Below are 22,063 nucleotides of genomic sequence, written 5' to 3'. Positions count from 1 at the left end.
TAAAGTCTTACGTACAATACAGGAAGGTTTTCACCCTCACTCGCAAGCTTTTCCTTGAAGCTGGCCGCCATCTTGAAAATGAACCGACCCAAAAGTACTGGTCCTAGACTTTAATTGGCCAAAACACAATGACCTTGTTGCGTCATTATGCTTCTCATTATGTCGTTATGATTTTCGCGTTCCCACTGCAAAGAAAAGGGACATTGTCATAGTCAAAGCCATAATCATAATCATAAGAAAATGGTCGATCATTTTCTTATGATTATGATTATATTGATCATAAGGGCGCCTATGATTATGTTTCCGGACGTTCCCACTAAGACATAAGCGACATAACAGCGTTATGTTCGTGCTTATGATTATGGTTATGATCGTTATGTCGCTAGTGGGAACTAGGCTTTGTGAATATGATTATGTTTGTGATTATGTTTATATCGTAGTGGAAACGTGAAACCTTCCACCCATAGTCATAACCATAATGATATATGTGCTTTCATTGTATTTTCACCAATGAGCTCCCTAGTTCAAGGAACATGCTGTTCGTGCTATTCTTATATGGCATCCAACTTCGAAGAACGTCTTGCAAGCCTCATTGAACATTTTCCAGTATTGTATAAGTCGCTGACAGATTTTAAAGATCGCAGCAAAAAGAAAAATGCTTGGCATGAAATAGCAGAAAAAATGGGTTTGGAGACAGGTACATATTGAACTTACATATTCATATGGCAAAGAGAAATATCGGCCGTTGTTAGGCTAATTTAAGCTTAGCTTGATTATATTCTTTGCTTATTTTTACTTAAGATGATGTTGCAAAGCAGACGTTTGAAAATCTTAGAGCCTGGCACACCAGGGAGAAGAAACAGGTTAAAAAAGACAAAAAAACGGGAACATCTTCTGTAGAAGTGCTAGATGGTCTTTGTGAGAAAAGTGATACATTTCCCTACTTGCACGTCTTAGACATTTCACCAAGAACAAAGAAAAGCAATTTGATGCCTGTGGAAGATTCATTGGCGCTAGAAGGTAGTTATGAGAATGATTCAATCAGTAATGTCAGTTATTCCAATGGAAGACGAAGAAAGTGAAAGTACTACAGACCAAGATAGCTGGAGGCAAGGGATAAGGAAAGAAAAAATTCATAGCCTTCATCAAAGCAGTCCTTTCAGACAAAAGAAACACACAGGAACCAGCAGAGCAGCATCAATTTGAAATGATCAAAGCTGTAGGAGAGAGAGATTAAAAAGTATGTGCGACAGTACATGTACAACATGTATGCGGCAACAACCACAATCTGGAAAGAAACACGAGGACGAAGATGAGTTTTTTTGGTGTTTGTAGCCTTGTCATTGAAATGTATGAATCCCACACAAAAAGCCAGGGGAAAAATCTCACATTAATAATGTTATCTTCCAAGCTACAGTATGCTGGTAGATGAGGGATCATTTGCATCTGTTCCACAACATCCTACTTTTATGCCAGATATTAGTGGTGGATACCAAATGGGTTAACTTTTTTGAGCAGGAGAAAAGCTGCCATTGTCGAGTAACAGTTTTACCGGCATATTAATTCGTAACAATTTTCGAACTTGTTAGGTAAGACAGGCAAACTATACTATGAGAAAAAAAGAACTGAAAATTGTGTTTATATTAATCAGTAGTTACTTTACATTTAGTTTATGTTTGTTTAGAATATTTCAAAAACATTTCTGCCAGACTTCAAACAGCTAACTCAAATATTTCAATTAATATGCTTTTCGACTGATTAAACGAACAAAGGGTAAATTCAGCATTAGTGTTAACTGTTTGCCAAAGACTAGAAAGCGCGCAAAAAGTGAAGCCTCACTTATGTTTAGGTCAGTTAACCTGGGTTGAGCCTGCAATCCAATCAAAAACCAGTACCTGGTCAGCGGTCAACTTCAAAGTACAGCTGACCTCGGTGAGCTCTTAGCTTGAGCCAGCGATATGGTCATTTGTAAACAAAACAAAGCCATCAATGCCCCTATTTAGCAACGAGCAACAAAAGAAACTCATTCTGCCTTGAACACCTTATAGCTTGCAGGGTTTTCATTTGAGGCCGGAGGCTGGACAATTCGTCAGGTTGTTTGCCATTCCACGTCCGGTACTTTGAGATCAATATTGGCGATTTTTTTTTACTACTGTATTATATATTTTTCTTACTAAGGCATCTCATGAACATACTGACTAGAGGATAACAGAATAATCAATTACATTCTTCAAAACGGCCATATAACTCTTTTTTCTTTGCTTATTGAGCGGCGGGATATTTTATTGGTTTCCCTTCTTCATTTAAACGGAATTGAAGTGACTATTTCGTTCTCATTCCTGCTCGGCCAAGTCTTGAGGGAAATCCCCAGGTAAAACACGCAACTTGTGTTAGTCAAACTGTTGAAAGAATGAAGAGGATAAGCGAGTTTTTCGTCCCGACAGCGAAGAGAAAACAAGGTAAGTTGAAGGGCATGATTATTCTGAATGAGTGTTTCACTGTACTGCGCTGTGAGCAGTAAAAATGGTAATTTTCTCCTGACCGAAGAAAACAAAACAATGTCTCACGGCTGCCCTTTGCTAATGAGATCACTATTTACCAGGTTAAGTTTATATTTCCCTTATCCAACAATCAAAATACGACTTGGACTTTGAAATAGAGAAAAACTGAAAGATTTTATCTTAAGACAAACGAAAAAAATTACACAGGCGATCTCAAAAGTGATACCCTGGGTACCGGAGGTTTTTTCTCACGGCCCGATGATACTTCGCTTCGGCGGTCATGCGGGTCAAACAAAGACTTAACCGAAACCGGAAAACTGGAACTAAAATTACTCGCCTAGTTTCACGCACAAAAGGATTTCATTCATGGATGTCGATTTTATCATCGGCAGACGCTGGTTCATAAAATCCTTGATAATGTCAACTTTGAACACAGGCAACAGTGATCATTCAGTAGAAATGAATTGACAAAAATATTGGTGTCTTTAGGGGAAATTCTAACCCAAGCAACCATAGATGAAGAAATTATGAAACACAAATGCGGAATTGCTGAATGTCGATGCTACAAACAAGATGTACCTATAGCAACCCACAAATGCTATCTTCAAGTAGCTTCCGTCAAAGCAAAGAAGGAAAAGAAGAAAGAAAGCGACGAAGACAATGACATTCCCCCCAAACTCATTTTCTTCCACATCGAGTCCACTCAGTGTGGTGACCACCATGAAGCAATCTCATCGTCGCCTGTGATGAAACCACCAAAGAACCGGATGACATGTTCGTATGGTATGACAAAGAATGTGTAACAGATTTCATATCTTTTCTGGAATACGTTAATGAAGAAGGAGATCAACCGCTCATTGTCCTCGCTCACAACTTTCAAGGCTATGATGGCTACTTCATCATTGACGCAATGAGACAAAGGGGATATGGTTTTAAACAAGTCAGGAATGGAGGCAAGATTTTAGAACTTTCCTTTGCCAATGACAGCATCAAATTCATTGACAGTCTCTCATTTTTCCAAATGCCATTAAGAAATTTCCCAAAGACATTTGGTTTAACCGAATTAGCCAAAGGCTTCTTCCCGCATCTCTTCAACACCCCACAGAACCAAGAGTATGTTGGCCCATTACCGCCCAAAGAAGACTATCTGCCAGAAACCATGCCTGTCAAAGAACACGACAAATTCCAAGCATGGTATGAAAAACAACAAAGCAACAAAACCATATTCAACTTCAAACAAGAGTTTGTCACTTATTGCAAATCTGACGTTCATCTATTGCAGCAAGGCTGCCTCAACATGGATTTCGATTTAACACCATGGGAAATTCCCTGGGAAAGTCAACAAAATCCACCCAACGCCGCATCACAAGTTGGAAGCGGACTTCCCGCGCGCGGTAACATTTCATTTCACACCCAGCAAGTCATCCATAGAAAAAGCGAAAAACTTGGTGTGCAAGAAGATGTTTATCAATTACGATTACAACAAGAAGGTCAGTTTCAACCCCATCAAAATTTAGAAGATTCCATTACCCATGCCTTGCGAGCAGCTTTAGAGTCCTTATTACACAAAGATCAAATACATGATCAAGATTACGTGTTTGTAAATCTGCAGGTTCAAAATAACCCTAAAGCAATGACTGCTTGGAAATTAAAAGCTCAAGAGTGGCGTGGAAACACAGGTCGAGCCCAAGCATTACTCTCTTCATTGGTGCGAAAATTAAATTCCAGCGAAAAATTTCGAAGTAATCAAGGCTTTAATTTATCATTTGTCCATGCAAGAAGTAGACGAGCTGGATCAGGCAAACATCAACGCTTCTTACCAGGTCACCACGCTAAACAACAACTCCGAAATTTGAAATGTGTTATCAAAATGCCTGAAGATGACAGTAACTTATGTTGTGCTCGCGCCATCGTCACAGCCATCAACATAATGCAAGCAGGAGACGATCGCACAGAACGAAGAAAATGGACGGAACAAGGGCGCGGCAAAAAAAGACGCGACGAAGCTGCTCGATTGCTCTTAAAAGAAACGGACCTTGAAAGCATGCCATGTGGTCCGGATCAATTGGAACTTTTCGCTAAATCTCCTACCCTTTGGAATTATTACGGCATCATTGTAGTCGATGCAACCCGAGCATATGTGCGCTTTGTCTATGGAGAAGGAACTGCTGGCTTCGGTTACATCTGTCTTCTCTATGATGACCACCATTATGATGCCATTACTTCCCTGCCCGCCTTTTTTGGAAAATCCTATTTCTGCTACAAGTGTTTTTACCCCTACAACGATCTAGGTCGGCATCGATGTAAGAAGAACTGAGCCAAACATTGCAGTTCCTGTCTCCAAAATGGATGCGAGGGACATGCTGTTGCCTTTCGAAAGTACGAATCTCATTCACATCTCTGTGGCATATGCAATCAACGCTTCTATGGTTTGCAATGTTTGGAGAACCATCGCCAATTCACTTCACCTTATGGATATGTAAGGTAATGTTGCATCTGAAAAAAAACCTTGTGTATGCCAAACACGTCACAAGTGCAAACAATGCCAAAAATACCTTATTGGAAGCAAAGAGATTATGAAACACAAATGCGGAATTGCTGAATGTCGATGCTGCAAACAAGATGTACCTATAGCAACCCACAAATGCTATCTTCAAGTAGCTTTCGTCAAAGCAAAGAAGAAAAAGAAGAAAGAAAGCGATGAAGACAATGACGTTCCCCCCAAACTCATTTTCTTCCACATCGAGTCCACTCAGTGTGGTGACCACCATGAAGCAATCTCATCGTCGCCTGTTATGAAACCACCAAAGAACCGGATGACATGTTCGTATGGTATGGCAAAGAATGTGTAACAGATTTCATATCTTTTCTGGAATACATTAATGAAGAAGGAGATCAACCGCTCATTGTCCTCGCTCACAACTTTCAAGGCTATGATGGCTAGTTCATCATTGATGCAATGAGACAAAGGGGATATGGTTTTAAACAAGTCAGGAATGGAGGCAAGATTTATTGCAAATCTGACGTTCGTCTATTGCAGCAAGGGTGCCTCAACTTCGAGAAAAACTTTGAAGAAATGGCTCAATTCAACCCATTCGATCACATGACGATCGCCTCCGCCTGCAATCGTTTTCTACGTAGTTGGTGTATGGAACTCGAAACCATTGCATCCAACCCCTTATTTGGGTGGCACAACAAGTGCAATCATTCAATGTCTGCCATAGAGTGGTTACTCTACACTGAATCTGTCACCCACGAAACCATTCAACATGCAAGAAACAAAGGTGAACATCGTGTTCCTTTCACACACTACACAGTAGATGGCTATTGCAAAAAGTTGAATGCCATTTACGAATTTTATGGTTGTTTCTGGCATGGTTGTACCATCTGCTACCCCCAACGAGATGAAACCCATCCCAAGCTGTTAGATCGATCCTTTCGTGATGTCCGCAGCGCCACTGAAATGAAAATGACACTGCTGAGAGAAAAGGGATACCTTGTGGTTGAAATGTGGGAATGCCAATGGAATAACCTCAAGAAGAGCAATCCTCAAGTCAAGCAATTCATTCAAAATCTTGAGACGGAAGAACCATTAGAACCCAGAGATGCTTTCTTCGGAGGAAGAACCAACGCTTTCAAGCTTTATCATTGCTGCGAAGAAGATGAAGAAATCGACTACACAGATTACAAATCACTGTACCCATGGTGCAACAAATTTTGCCTTTACCCCAAAGGGCACCCCGAGTTCATTCTCAATCCTCCAGGTACACAATTACATCATTGGTTTGGTTTGGCAGAAGTCAAGATTCATCTACCACCCAAGCTTTACTTTCCAGTTTTGCCTCACCGCTCCAACAAGAAACTCATTTTTCCTCTATGTCGAACCTGTGTTGAAGAAAAAGTCCACCTTCCTCTTCATGAAAAAACCTTGGGATGCTCTCATTCAAGAGAAGAACGTTGTCTCATTGGAACCTGGTGCACACCCGAAATTCTCAAAGCTGTTGAAATGGGCTATGAAATCGAACGAATCTATGAAGCCTGGCATTTTCCAAAGACTGTCAAAGGTCTCTTCGCCAAATACGTGAACACATGGCTCAAACTGAAAGAACAAGCCAAAGGATGGCCCCAAGGATGCACAACCGAAGAACAAAAGCAAGCTTACATTGCTAACTTCCTGGCCACAGAAGGAATTCAATTGGATTACCACAAGATTGAAGAAAATCCCGGTCAAGCCAAACTGTCCAAGTTAATGCTCAATTCCATGTGGGGAAAATTCGGTCAGCAGGAAAACAAAACCCAAGTCAAACATTTCACTGAGCCGCAAGACCTTTGCGAATTCTTGGACAGCGACAGATTTGACATTCGATACGTGTCTGTTCTCGATGAAGAAAATGTTGAAATCCACTACAAAATGGAAGAAGAAGAAATCCTTCCAGGCATAAACACAAACATTTTCATTGCTGCATTCACAACCTGTTGGGCACACCTTCGACTTTACCAAGCCTTGGAACATTTGGAAGAAAAAGCATTGTACTCAGACACCGACAGCGTCTTCTTCATCAAGAAACCAGGTGATCCACCCATCAAACCAGTCATCGGTCAGTGTTTAGGAGACTTCACTCGTGAACTTGATGAAAACAAGCACATCGTAGAATTTGTCAGTGGAGGACCAAAAAACTATGGTTACCGTTGCAACACTGACAAAGCTGAAGTAAAAGTCAAAGGTTTTCAATTAAACAAAAAAGAAGGAGCAGACCAACTTAGTTTTGACATTTTGAAAAAAAATACTCTTGATGAATTATTTTTGCCTTTGGAAGAACCTAGAAAAACCACCATTCGTAGAGAACGGGCTATTAAACGAAAACCAAAAGAATATAAAGTAGTTTCTGAACTCGAAGAAAAAGACTATCAACTTGTTTATGACAAGCGCATCTTGGTGCCAGGCAACTCGGACACTTTGCCTTATGGAAATGTAATTTGAAGCTAAAATTAAGGAATAATAGAATGTGAACGTGTGACAAATATGTGTCGTTTGATGTCTCATTAACATAATGCGTCAATGGGTTTGGGTTTTTGGGTCGAATTTTTTGGGTCAAACGCCCCCATACCACTACTTATGTTTTGCCTTCTTTGTAGAAAACATGACACTCACAATGCCAAAAACAAAACGAAATACTTTAACGAAATCCCAGCAATAAGATTCAAGCCTGAGACAATCAGAGTACATGCTGATTCTCCTCAACACAAACTAGGCATACAATTAGAGATGCTGCAGCGAGGATCAGAGTTTCAGAAGCAATTAGAAGACAAGGAAAAGAACAAGGGAAAAGAGTGCAAGAAAATTTTCGAAGTTGTTTATTTTCTTTATTTTGTTTATTGTTTATTTCGTAGTTGTTCATTAGCTAAAGAAAAGTTGCCAAACAGAAAGTTGTCCTCGGACAGAAAGTTGTCCTCGGTTCTTGAATGATAAAGAAGATTGCTGGAGTTGATCTGAAACGTCAGTTCCCCTACTCGTCAAAGGGAATTGTAAGAAAGCTGTTTTTAACTCTTGCACAGGTTTTCAAAGAAAACATCGAAGAAAAGATTGGTAATGGCGTTTATGGCATCCTCACTGACGAGGTCACCGACATCTCTTTGACGCAGCAGCTTGTAACTTTTATCCAGTATTATGACAGTCAAAGCTGTACCACCACCACCAGTTTCCTTGCAATATCAAACACACTGAAAGGCAACAACTCGGCAGATGCGCCACAGATCAAAAAAGTACTCCTCGAACAGTTGCAATCAGTTGGGTTAGAGGTACAAACCATGCGCAGCTTTGTCTCTGACAGTGCGTCTCTTATGACTGGGGCCAGGAACGGGGTGGCAAAGCTTCTAAAAGATGAGAACCCATTGATCTTGTCTTTCCACTGCTTAGCACACAAACTTGCTCTTGCTTGTGCTAGCTCTGCAGATACCCTTGACTACATTGCCCACTGTGAACTACAGTTGAACCAGTCGTGGAAGCTATTCGACAATTCTGCAAAGCGCACTGCAACGTATCTTAAAGTGCAAGAGAGCACAAAGAATCTTACACTAAATTCGGCGGGGAGAAAGCAGGTAGCAAAAAAGCTGAAGAAGGCTTGTCGTACACGCTGGTTGTCGTTAGATAAATCGGTAGAGGCGGTAATTACAGATTTCTGCGCAATAATCGAAATGCTGGAGCAGCTTAAAACTGAACCAACGGGATCAGCAGTGGATGGTCTCCTGAAAAAAATGAAAAAGGTGAAATTCATTGGCACCAGTTACATCCTCCACGATGTCTTGCCAGTATTATCACAATTAAGCAAGCGTTTTCAATGAGGAAACAAAAACTTCTGACACCTGCTTCCTGCAATCAAGGCCACACATGCAAAACTAAACAGGCTTAAAGAGGACAAGGAATGTTTGAAAAAGCTGCAGAACGACATCGCTCAGAATGGAAGGCTTAACCGTTGTGGTTTAACGCTTTCAGACAACAACATGCAAGAGCTGTGTTCTCTCATGAACCGCTACATTGTGGCCCTGTAAGACAACATCAACAATCGCTTTGAACCCACTTTACCCCAAGTTAGCCCCTTTTCCATCTTAGATATCACTGATCTTCCAAATGAAAGTGACCTGGGATTTGAAGACTATGGCCAGGCAGAGATAAAAATCACCAGTAACCACTTCTATGGAACAAAAGAAGAAGAGGAAAAGAAAATGAAGTCCGCAAAATTACTCGCACAATGGGAGAATTTCAAGTTTGAAATGGTGGATTGGAAGAAACAAGTGCCGCAAACTCTGTTGCAGCCGAATGACAGAAGCCCTGAAGATACCAACATTCTCACCACAACAGACTGGACCTTACAAAGGTTGCTTGCACGGCGCAAGACCTACCAGGATACCTATTCAGAACTTCTTATGGTGGCGGAAGCTGCATGGACGATGCCCCTTAGCAATTGTTGGCCTGAAAGAGGTGGAAGTGCTATTAAACGCATCAAAACAAGAATGAGAAGTCGACTCACTGATGACATGCTAAATGCACTTATGCATGTGAGCATCAATGGCCTATCGTTTGGGACAGAGGAGTGTACTGACATAGTCCAAAGGGCGGCAGAAATCTGGTTGTCCGCAAAGAACAGACGTAAGCCTCGTTCACCAAAGAAAAGCAAGGTACTCATTATTTTGACACAACCTTGTAACATAACGGTACATTTTTTCCTGAATAGTGATGCAGTGTATTGTATGGTCATATGCTCACAACAATACGGTTTAAATTTTGCAGGTGCCTGAAGTTGAGTCGGTCAGTGAAACACGTGGTTCAGAAGGAGAGAGGCTGAGTGGCAATGAAAGTGAAGAGGCCGTAGATGAAATTGAAGACCACGAGGTTGATGCTGATGCTCGCACTGAAGAGGTCAGTTACACGACTACAGCTATTCACGCAAAGAGTCATTACCTAATCGCTTTTTTGCGAGCTTCAAAAGTGTTTTAACTGAATCAAGCTGCTGCTAAAACTTAAAAGATCTGAGTGCTTACTCGGTTGCTATTCATTTTTTTCTCTCACAGGAGGTAGAAATAGCCACAGCTGCTCTTGGGCTTCGCGAGGTGGACTGTGACACAGGCAGTGATGATTCAGCTTTTGGCTCGGACCTTGATGAATAGACTACACTCTTGATGAATGGACTACAACCCAAGTTACCAAACATCTTTTTTGAAAATCAAATAAATTTGCAATGATAAGCCAATGAAAATTCTGTTGTTGCCATTCTCCCTCCCCCTCCCCTACCAACTGACCATTTTCATTCAGTAATTTACTTTTTAAAGAGAATTTTAGTGAGCGCCGATATTGCCTAGGAAACTGTTTCCTTGGTTACAGAAACGCTGGAAATGGCATTTCTGAGTATTCTATTTTAAAAATTTCCTGGGGGAGCACGCCCCAGACCCCCCAAGGTGCTTGCGCCTTCAGCGCTCGCGAGGCGCCTAACGGCACCAAGAAAACATTCACGTCCGGTGCTTTCAGAAGTATGTCCACTTCTTTTCAAAACAGTTGAAAACCCTGAGCTTGCTGTATACTTAGCAGTCTTATATTTTAATGATGGTGCAGGCTCAATCAGTTTAGTGCTTTAGAAGTTGGGAATTAACCTAGCAGTGCACTGCAAGAAGGCCTCCAAAAAACTTGACCTTCATAGACTACACTATTCTTGCAGAAAGAGTACAGAACATTCAAAGAAGCGAAGAAGGCAAATAAGAAACTTTAAGAAAGGATATAGTAACAGTTTAGAGGCATCTGAAGAGCCACACTATGAAGATGGAGCCTGTTCAGACCTAACTTTGCATCAAATTGTAGTGCTCATCTTTTACACTTATTTTCAGAAATTCCATAGTTGACGCTCACTTGGGCACGGTAAACGCAACCTGGCGTTATTCAATGAAATATATCAACATGTAAATGGTCTCATTCTCAGAGATAAAGTGCAATTAAGTTAAACAATGAGACTCTTTTTTGACCTTAAAGCAACAAAGATGATCTGGCAAATCATGAGATAGCACATCTGCGATTTTTTCCCCAAAATCCTCGGGAGAATACTGATCATGAGCAGACCCACCAATCATGAGCCTCCCACCAATGTGACTTGGGTTCAAATTATGAATCATGCCACATGCAAGGTGAGTCAAGTAATGTCAAGTAATGTTCTACTGTCCTACCTTATTTCTTGTATTTATAACTTAAGAATGCGCACCTGATCATACTGATGTTAAGATGCGCACTAGAAATGAATATATTATTATTATTATTATTATTATTATTATTAGCTAGAAGAAATAGACCAGCTCTTTGTAGAAATTGTACAGATAAAGTGACAAAAACCTCATAAGTGAGTGTGCAGCAATACCACAGCTTTCCAAGAGGCTGCCACCTGTGTATACAAGGTCATGAAGAAATTAATACAATCTCTACAAAAAGCCCACTAAAGATGGAGGTGATCTGAAAGCAAAATGGGTTTCAGTATTTCCCAGAAAAAGTAAAAAAACATGTTTAATTAAAAAAGTCAAATACTGTTACACGTCCTGGTTACTTGCACTGGTTATGAAAATATTTTAAAAGAAAAGTTTACTATAACAAGCTGAATTTTGTTTCTACGTTTCCTTGTTTTATGAGTGGGTGAATTGTCCATTCCAGGTGCTGCTTTGAAGGTTTTTAAGGTAAAATCATCAGGGCACCAGCCTCCCACCAATGTGACTTGGGTTCAAATTATGAATCATGCCACATGCAAGGTGAGTCAAGTAATGTTCTAATAACCTACCAGAGTTTTTTCTCTTGGTAATCTGGTTTACCCCTCTTCAATAACCATCATTTGGTTGATTCAAGTCAGCTTTACTTGCTTTGTCTAAAGACACATGAGAGCCATGTAAATTTGGTACATGTCACCTCTCAGAGGAAATTAAGTTTAATAATAATCGTTTACCTTATTTGCATGCAGTTTTCATCTTTTCACGTCCGGTGCTTTCAGAAGTATGTCCGCTACTTTTCAAAACAGTTGAAAACCCTGAGCTTGCTGTATACTTAGCAGTCTTATATTTTAATGATGGTGCAGGCTCAATCAGTTTAGTGCTTTAGAAGTTGGGAATTAACCTAGCAGTGCACTGCAAGAAGGCCTCCAAAAAACTTGACCTTCATAGACTACACTATTCTTGCAGAAAGAGTACAGAACATTCAAAGAAGCGAAGAAGGCAAATAAGAAACTTTAAGAAAGGATATAGTAACAGTTTAGAGGCATCTGAAGAGCCACACTATGAAGATGGAGCCTGTTCAGACCTAACTTTGCATCAAATTGTAGTGCTCATCTTTTACACTTATTTTCAGAAATTCCATAGTTGACGCTCACTTGGGCACGGTAAACGCAACCTGGCGTTATTCAATGAAATATATCAACATGTAAATGGTCTCATTCTCAGAGATAAAGTGCAATAAAGTTAAACAATAAGACTTTTTTTTGACCTTAAAGCAACAAAGATGATCTGGAAAATCATGAGATAGCACATCTGTGATTTTTTCCCCAAAATCCTCGGGAGAATACTGATCATGAGCAGACCCACCAATCATGAGCCTCCCACCAATGTGACTCGGGTTCAAATTATGAATCATGCCACATGCAAGGTGAGTCAAGTAATGTTCTACTGTCCTACCTTATTTCTTGTATTTATGACTTAAGAATGCGCATCTGATCATAGTGATGTTAAGATGCGCACTAGAAATGAATATATTATTATTATTATTATTATTATTATTGGCTAGAAGAAATAGACCAGCTCTTTGTAGAAATTGTACAGATAAAGTGACAAAAACCTCATAAGTGAGGGTGCAGCACTACCACAGCTTTCCAAGAGGCTGCCACCTGTGTATACAAGGTCATGAAGAAAATTAATACAATCTCTACAAAAAGCCCACTAAAGATGGAGGTGATCTGAAAGTAAAATGGGTTTCAGTATTACCCAGAAAAAGTAAAAAAACATGTTTAATTAAAAAAGTCAAATACTGTTACACGTCCTGGTTACTTGCACTGGTTATGAAAATATTTTAAAAGAAACGTTTACTATAACAAGCTGAATTTTGTTTCTACGTTTCCTTGTTTTATGAGTGGGTGAATTGTCTATTCCAGGTGCTGCTTTGAAGGTTTTTAAGGTAAAATCATCAGGGCACCAGCCTCCCAGCAATGTGACTTGGGTTCAAATTATGAATCATGCCACATGCAAGGCGAGTCAAGTAATGTTCTACTATCCTACCAGAGTTTTTTCTCTTGGTAATCTGGTTTACCCCTCTACAATAACCATCATTTGGTTGATTCAAGTCAGCTTTACTTGCTTTGTCTAAAGACACATGAGAGCCATGTAAATTGGGTACATGTCACCTCTCAGAGGAAATTAAAGTTTAATAATAATCGTTTACCTTATTTGCATGCAGTTTTCATCTAGTTATCTACATTGTCAACCTATAGCCTTGGTGAATATTGCTGGCTCTGAAATAAGGACAAGCATGAGTGTGCATGATCTAGGGGTTACTCTGGACCAGTGCTTATCAATGTCCACTCGTGTGAGTAATCTTTGCAAGTCTGCACCCTTTGCTGCTGCAGTAAAGCTGATTCATGCTTTTGTGTCCTCTAAATTGAACTACTGCAACAGTCTCCTGTATGGTCTACTCGATAAAGAAATCTTGCAACTTCAGCATGTTCAGAATTCAGTTGCATGCATGGTCACAAAGCCAGGAGAGTGGATCACAACACGCCAATTCCTTGTAAACTTCACTGGCTCCCTTTACATCAGGCTATTATTTTTAAGATTTTACTTCTTACTTAGTTTACAAAACTATGAATGGTCTGGTAATCAAGTATTTGAGTGATTTGATAACTTTGCATCAACCAAATAGGCACCTTCGGTCTAACACCAATGGCTCTTTGTGACTGTATGACCAGTGTTTTGAACTAAGAATTATGGTGGTTGCGCTTTTTCGTCCTGCACGCCAGCAATCTGGAATAATCTTTTGTTGGACTCCATGAGCGTGGAAGATTTCAACCGTTGCAGAGACGATCGCGGCATTGAGTACATTGCTTTCAGCAAAACCAGATAAAGACAAAGCGAAGACAGGTTCTTCCCAAAATGTTTGCTGCTGGAGGTCAAAGATATCCTGTTGACGTGTTGAAAGATTTTCTGAGCAGACGTCTTCCCGAGTTACATGAAAGTGGTACATTCTACTTGGCACTTATTGAAAGACTAAAAACGAAGTGTGGTATAAGAAGCAAAGGCTTGGTATTCACAGCATTGATCAGATGATGAAAATCATCATGAAAAGCACCCCAGTAGCACTGTCTGGTAAGAAATTGATGAATCACTCTGCAAGAAAAACCCTGTTAAAAAAGCTGAGAACAGATAAAGTCGAGAGGCAATCCATCACTCAGGCATGTAAGTAAGCAGTCGCTGCAAGACTTTGATTAAGCCACCGAGCAAGAGCAGCAAGTGCTTTCCAACATTATCAGCAACAATCCACAGCAGCCCTTAAAGGCCAACAGCAAGAGAGGACCTCAGTAGCAGTCAAGTAGCCTCGCACAAACAGTGAACAATTTCCAGAATTGCACAGTCACACTCATTCAAGGCCAAACTAGCTCTCCATGCTTGCCCAGTATCAAACAGTACAAAAGGCTCAAATTGCTCGGCTCAGACTCAGATTCACAGTAGAGCTTTCTTCAGAAAAAAAGACTGAGGACTGTTGCTATCTCATTTTCAGTTAACTTTATGAAAGCCTCAGCATTAGACTTTCAAAAGTCCTTCGTCGCATGGGCCGACCCATGTAGATAGCTCGCGGACGAAGGACTTTTCATACTTGATTGGCGCCAATTTTAGCGACAAAAAAAGGGGTCGCTGAGCTAGACCAATCAGAGTAGTCCTTGTGGACCCTAGGGAATAGAGTTGTCGATGCAAATTTGCTGCACTCAGCGAATTCAATATGGAGTCGATTGCGAAAGTGATAGATGAGGCTACTAAGGCCACAGGATATTCTGAATTGCGCGATTATCAGAGGAAGACAATGCAAGCATATCTGTCTGGAAGAGTTGTATTTGTATCTGCTCCAACCGGAGCTGGGAAAAGCTTGACATTTGAACTAGCCCCGTACGCTTTTTATCGTTTGCTTGGACAGGATGGCAATATCGTCTTCGTAGTTGTTCCATTGATTTCACTTATGAAAGATCAGGTCTCTAACCTCAATTGTCGTGGGATAAGAGCATCATATGTAGGAGACGACTGTTCGGATCAACAGTTGGAGGACATTTTAAATCTTAGGTACAAACTTGTATTTGGAAGTCCTGAAAGTCTACTCAATAACTATCGACACATTTTTCGTCGTCTCCAAAAAAATATTAAATGCGTCTTCATCGATGAGAGTCATTGCATCGCTAAATGGTAACTTCAACTAAGAGGTATAACTACTTTTAATCCCAGCCTAGCCGGTCTAGCACTTGCTACCTGATCTTTCACGAGTGAAATCAGTGAGACAATAGTATTGTGACAATTTAGACCATACAAAACCCCTTACAATGTAACTAGCAATAATACGCCCTCACTGATGTCACATTTTAAGAGTTGTTAAGCAAGTTAGTACATATAATCAGAGATGTATCCAGAGTGCGTCATTGCGTCCTGGGACGCACTCATTTTTCTTTTGGACACACAGAATATGAAACAAAGGGTACAATTGGACGCAGAAAAAAAATTGAATGTTTATGCAAATTTAACGAACGCCAGGAAAAACATGCGAACAGAGTATTTCACAAGGAAATTGAACATTCCCATTTCTCACAACGGAGAAATGATCGAGTTCCTTAAATTTCAAGGTAAGCTGTTATTTTCGGATTTTTGTAGTCGAATAATTTCATTTTGTCAACCATTATGCCCAGCTCCAGGAGTTCAGTTTTGAATTCGCACCTGTTGCGTGCACGTGTTTTTTAATTTTAGGCGAGACAATCGGCGACACTTTCGATCTGCCGCCAGTGGCAGTGATAATAAAACATTTCAGTCGAAGTTCAGTTTGTTGCATGCTTTACAAGTAAATTTCAAGCATTAGTTCACTTATCGTTAGTGAAATGACAGAGAATCCAAAGGCAAAGTATGTTAAATTTTTGTTTTGTGCGACCCTGTTGATATGAATTCCGGGCGCGCACGTGTCATCATTTCGGTTCTTGTTTTGCTCATAACTTGTCTGTTTTGCAAATGATGCAACTTTTCTTCGGAGTTAGTGTTAAAGTTATCGCGTTGAACATGAAACTTAAATGTATTCAATCGCTTAATTATTAACATTGGCCATGCCGAAGTCACGGCCGTACGGGCCGACGATGAACTGTGTATAGAACGCTTACATTTGTTTACTCTTTTGTTCCTAAATTACACCTGAAAGTGTTGTTAAAATAAATGATGCTCTTTTACAGAAAATCAAGATTCAGTTGTTTTTTTTTTGCTGTGGATATCTTGATCATTTATTAACTGGAGCCAACAGTTTCTACAGATGTGATCGATGGAGCTTTAGCCTGCGAACGCAGACGTTCGCACGCTAAAATGGAGCTTTGACAGCCCATACATTTTGATCAATGAATCAACAGGCACAACAGTTTTAAAGAAATTGATCATTTTAAGTACATATTCGTTGGGAGGGATAAAACTTTATTTTTGTGCAATTAGAAATCTGAAAGGGTACCGCAGCAGCAATTAAGATCGCATATTAATTCTTGAATATTAATTAGCTGGACCCCCAAATTTTTCAAAATGGGGTCCAGAGGACCCCCAAATTTGAAAACCTGGATACATCTCTGGATAATTAATAGGAAATGAGAAGGTGGTTGTCCCACTATTTTCCATATATTTTATGATTATAATTCAATGCGATATAGAGACGCTCTGCTGTGGAATTTTGTTTCCGATTACTTCAATGGCTCTTGTAATTGTAAACAATTCTATAGAAAAGTGAGGCCAGAACCTTTATCTAGAGAACTTCATTTCAACAGCTCATCAGTTCAGTCAGTACCTAAAAATGGGAGATTTTTAATTATGATTTTCCCTATTATCAAATGTATATGTATTCTTTATGTGTACATGTATGTAGCCCATGTTTCCACCACAGTTATTAAAGTCTTTTTAATCTCTCATTCATGTACATTATTTTTATTATAGTTAAATGCACGACCCACAAGCATGTAGTTGCTTAAACACTGATTGTGTTTGAATAAAGGATCTTGACTTGTCTTGACATGTGCTGACGGCAATGGAAAGCGCATTAAGCAAAAGAGTTTTGTGCATAACCTTCAACAATTTCTTACATCCTCAAGATTGTTTACACATTTGCCTATAATCAAGAAAGAAATTGGTGCACTCCATTTTGGTCGTTGCACAGCTTTATCCTATGTCTTAAAGGACTGATAATTTTGACTAAGTAGTTAAACTTTTAAACTAATATTGGTATGTTCTGTAAGGGGAAAAGACTCAGATACTGAGGAGGCATTCAGAAGAGATTACGGACGGTTGGCAGAACTGAATTCTTTGTTACACAGAGAAGTGCCATTTGTCGCCCTCACACCTACAGCAACAGAAAAAACAATAAAAACAATAATCAAAGACTTGTGTATGCAAAATTGTGTCCAGATTTTAGGTGATCCGAATAAACCTAACATTAGGTATACCGTGGTTGATATAGATCATGCAAATCTGTGTGAAACCTTCAAACCAATAATTGACGACATTGATGAGAGACAACCTAGTGCCACTAAAGTGATGGTGTTTTGCAGAAGGAAGGAGGATATGAAGGAATTGTTTGAACTTTTTAGTCAGTGTCTAGGGACAAAAGCATACACACGGCCGACAGGAACTGAGCCAATGGATGATCGGACACGGTTATTCGCCATGTATCATAAAAAGACACATGATCTTGTGAAAAGAACAATAGAAACAGAGTTCCACAAAGAAAATGGAAGTGTTAGAGTCGTATTTTGCACGATCGCCTTTGGAATGGGTGTAAATGTGAAGGGAGGTAATATGGTTATACATTTGGGACCTTCAAGTGGGATTGATGATTACCTTCAAGAATCTGGTAGAATTGGCAGGAACAATGGAAGTGCTCATGCCATTCTCTTAAGATACAAAGGAAGTACACGGAGTCGCAACATCACCAAAGAAATGAAGGAGTACACCAATAATGTAACAGTATGTAGGAGAACTTTGCTACTTAAATCATTCACAGCAAGCCCATCTCAGAATCCAATTCTTCATACATGTTGTGATATTTGTGCTGACAAATGTAAGTGCTTATGTACTTGTAGAAGTAAAGTATGTGCATGTAAAGAAAAATGCAGAAAAGGTGATCACCAATCTACCTTTGAAAAATTTCGATGGGTCTGATATAAATGTTCAGGAAGTACCGGTAGATAGGGATATAGAGGAAGATGAAAATGAAGCGACGACTCGAAGAACCAGAACTAGATTAGGTACAACTGCTGATAAAAAGCAGACCTTTGTGCTTAGCAAAAATTCTTGAACAGATGAGACCGCATGGATGCACAAATCAAACATGTACAGTACAGGCCACGGGTACAGTGTAGGTCAGGATTACATGCGTGTTTCCTGCCCAAAAAGATGCCACATTGCAAGCAATTTACACACGCAAAACACGCAAGTAAAAAAATACACCAAAGTGCCGGTAAAAAAAACATGCAACTTTTTTGCACATGCAGTGAAAATTTACACACAGAAGCTCATTAAGTGCGTGTAGGAGTATTAAAGTAGTGATGTTATCGAGAGTTTGTTTTATTCAACGGTTTTTACCTTGACTGTTTACGTTTTGAATAAACATACTCTTCCTTTCTGAAGCTTCACTTTAACAAGTAATTTTTATTGGTTTCACATTGTCCACATATTGCGTTGCGATCACCAGAATTAAAGATTCGCAACATTGGAAAAAAAGTATAACCTTACTATAGTACAAGCATTTCTCAACTGCGAAAGTGAGAAACTCAGAAGGCTTCAGATCTTCAAATCATTTGAGCAATATACTACCTCAATGCAAAGCTATGGGTTTCTGGGGATAAACATCTGATACTGTACGAAAAGATTTAGAAATTTGCAGATTCCCTGCGCCAACCTCACAAGATCGTTTGGATGCCATATTGTTAATGTTTGTAACTGCAACAACCGTGGCCATTGACCATCCATTCAGCTGACTTTCCCATGCCATTAGCACGCAATGTTCAAGGCGTTCCCATAGAAGCGATCCTGTGCAACTCAAGTTGATGTGGTTTATTTCTAGATTACAATTTGAACTGCATGGTAGAAGACACGGATAAAAAGATTGCTAAACAGCTTCAAACTTTTCTCTCTTACGAGCGCTAAATAATATGTATGTGGAGGAAATATCACTGGCCTATATGGAAATGGGAATTTTATGGGGATTGGAACTTTTGCTTGTGAAGGGAGATCAATTTGTGGATTGATGTTTGGCTCCAGAGGTGAGGAGCGTGCAGCCTTCACTTCGCTTGAGTGTATAAAGGAGTACTGGTTTCACTACACGTATATCAGCAATGGCTAATGAATCTACACAAAACAAAAGTGAAAAACATATTTGAGGTAGGGAAAGTATATTGCGACAGAAAGACGTTCAGTTTTTCAACTTAACTTAATTTTTAACTCTTTTCACCATTAAACTCTCTTACTACATAATAGTTATGCATTGCAAAATTGCATTGTGAACTTAAGGCACCTCTGGGGGATGGGGGGGGGGGGGTACGTAAAGTGGAATAGGCTATGGTTTTTGAGGTTCTCAGACCTTAAACAGGGTATCTTTTATCAGTGCAGAGGGTGTTCCAATAACTTTTAAATTTGAGAGGGGCGTGAGATTTGAAGTTTACGCAGCAATCAGTCTAGAGTTGGTTAACTTTTCAGCGATTGCCTCTATCCTGGAAAGGGGTGATACATATTGAACAAGGAATTACATGTCTCTCCCCTATGGAAATACAAGGAGAATTCGTTTTTTCAACTCTTTCCTGACGAAGTAAAAAAGATCCCTTTCTGTGAACTGAACGATGGCAGTGGAATTCCTCTCGATCCAGCACTGCTTGGTGTCAGGTACAAAAAATGTGACATCTTACTTGCTTCAACTCTTGGTCTTTGTGGCGCACTTGTTCGTCAATGGAAATTTACAGACCAAAGCTACTTATGCAGCGATGCTGTTAAAAGAATCGGGCCAGCGATAAATAACCAGTGTGCAATCACCAGCTGAGTCGAGGCTGACCAAAAAAAGTGCAGGAGGCATTCTTTGGTCAATAGAAGATGTTTGTAGCATGTATAAGGCTTCAGTGGCTTCGGTTCTTGGCCACTTGTGCACCAATGACCCAGATAAGGCACCAAGTGAAGCACGGGACGTCATTTCGGAAATTCTCCACTGTAACAGGAAAGAAATGAGTCAAAAGGGGACTTGATCGCGAGGTTAGCGTTCCAGATGTGCCACAACAGTATTTGCACAAATTTCGAGTTCCCGACTGGGTCCTTTTGAGGCCAGAATTCCAGATGAAGGGTGGCAGACAATGATGATAAATCTGACAAAATTGGGGGAACAGGAGTAAGTACATGAAGCTCGTAGCGATTTTAATTGACAATGTTGTGTATTTGGGAGGTGATGGGAGGAGCTGGGTTTTTGAGGTCCACGGTTTTATGATTGCTTGCCATGCACAATCACAGTCCTTTCAGGTGAAACCTGGAATTACTTCTTAGCGATCTAACTTCAGAGAAAAAGCAAGTTACAGCATGGCCTAAAAGTTGATGCGAAAGAGTATATACAAAATTACATTTACAGCTATGCTATTAATAATTGTGTTGTATATTTTCTCCTTACCAGTTAGTATGTAAACAATAATTGTCAAAGAATAACAAATGAGAATATTTTGCTATATAGCAATAACAAATTCTTTCAAAGCAATGCCATCAGGCTTTAGATATTAATTTAAGTTAATTAATGGGAAGAGAAAAGATACAAGCAAACAACAATAATCTGATAGATAAAACTTGCAAGTTAAAGGCATTTTTTACTAGCTAACTTTTGACATTACATTGCTTGGCAAAATCTTGCAGTTACAGTAGACTACATGGCTCTCTTACACATGGAAGACAAGCAACATTGGGGACTTGCTTGTGTAGACCAGCAGACACAGACCACTTGGTATGACGATGGTATGAAAATTGCCCCAGCGAAAATATGGGACCCAATGTAGTATATACCCAAGGTATAGTCTATTAAATCACTGTGTAACCATTTCACTTTGTAACCTCTTGGGTAGCATACATTGTATACCTGAGGTATACAATCCATTACTCACTCTGTCACCATTTCACTTTGTAACCTCTTGGGTAGCACATACCTGAGGTATACAATCCATAACTCACTGTGTCACCATTTCGATCTCTTTGTAACCTCTTGGGTGTACCTGAGGTATACAATCCATAACTCAATCGGTCACCATTTCACTTTCTGACCTCTTGGGTACCATATACCTGAGGTACACAATCCATAACTCACTGTGTCACCATTTCACTTTCTAAGCTCTTGGGTAGCATATACCTGAGGTATACAATCTATTAACTCACTGTGTCACCATTTCACTTTGTAACCTCTTGGGTAGCATATACAGTACCAGAGGTATAGAGCGTTTTCACTCACTGGATTACTGAAACAAAATGAAGTATTTGCATAAAAATAGAGTTTAATTCCCGGAGGAATAGTTTGGTACACCATCATGGCTGCCATTCCTTTGTTTTGGAACACCAACATGGCCGCCGTGACGTCATGTGAAAACGCTCAATACAATCCATAACTCACTGTCACCATTTCACTTTGTAATCTCTTGGGTAGCATATACACCTGTACCTGAGGTATACAATCCATAACTCACTGTGTCACCATTTCACTTTGTAACCTCTTGGATAGCATACACTGTAGCTGAGGTATACATCTACAATTCATTGTGTCATAATTA

At 39.8% G+C, this 22,063-nt stretch overlaps 3 protein-coding genes and 1 pseudogene across 6 annotated transcripts in view; 3 read left to right on the top strand and 1 right to left on the bottom strand.

Annotated features, from left to right (window-relative positions):
- Positions 1-22,063, bottom strand: part of LOC138043047 (tropomyosin Lep s 1.0101-like) — a 33,289-nt gene that overhangs the window by 8,109 nt on the left and 3,117 nt on the right. For 2 of the 4 annotated variants that reach the window (XM_068889154.1, XM_068889155.1), the window contains exon 3: positions 1-185. This exon is cut by the window's left edge and continues 710 nt beyond it. The exons of 1 other annotated variant lie outside the window; for it this stretch is intronic. The gene's annotated coding sequence lies outside the window, so the exon portion shown is untranslated. Of the gene's footprint in view, positions 186-17,132; positions 17,623-22,063 lie in introns of those variants that run through there. One more of the 4 variants, XR_011131178.1, reaches the window with a different exon arrangement.
- LOC138040179 (uncharacterized) lies at positions 5,461-7,482 on the top strand. Its single transcript, XM_068885952.1, has one exon. It carries the CDS (start codon positions 5,461-5,463, stop codon positions 7,480-7,482), a length of 2,022 nt encoding a protein of 673 aa, XP_068742053.1.
- Positions 7,965-10,247, top strand: LOC138040178 (uncharacterized). Its single transcript, XM_068885951.1, has 4 exons — positions 7,965-8,742; positions 9,112-9,677; positions 9,790-9,918; positions 10,071-10,247. Exons 1-4 carry the CDS (start codon positions 7,965-7,967, stop codon positions 10,164-10,166), a joined length of 1,569 nt encoding a protein of 522 aa, XP_068742052.1. The 3' UTR covers positions 10,167-10,247.
- Positions 15,004-20,656, top strand: LOC138040177 (probable ATP-dependent DNA helicase RecS; annotated as a pseudogene).

This window comes from Montipora capricornis, chromosome 3 (genome assembly GCF_036669925.1).
Source record: "Montipora capricornis isolate CH-2021 chromosome 3, ASM3666992v2, whole genome shotgun sequence".
NCBI classification, from domain to species: Eukaryota; Metazoa; Cnidaria; class Anthozoa; order Scleractinia; family Acroporidae; genus Montipora; species Montipora capricornis.
Note: the sequence above shows the minus strand (reverse complement) of the source record. Positions and strands in the feature narration are given on the sequence as shown.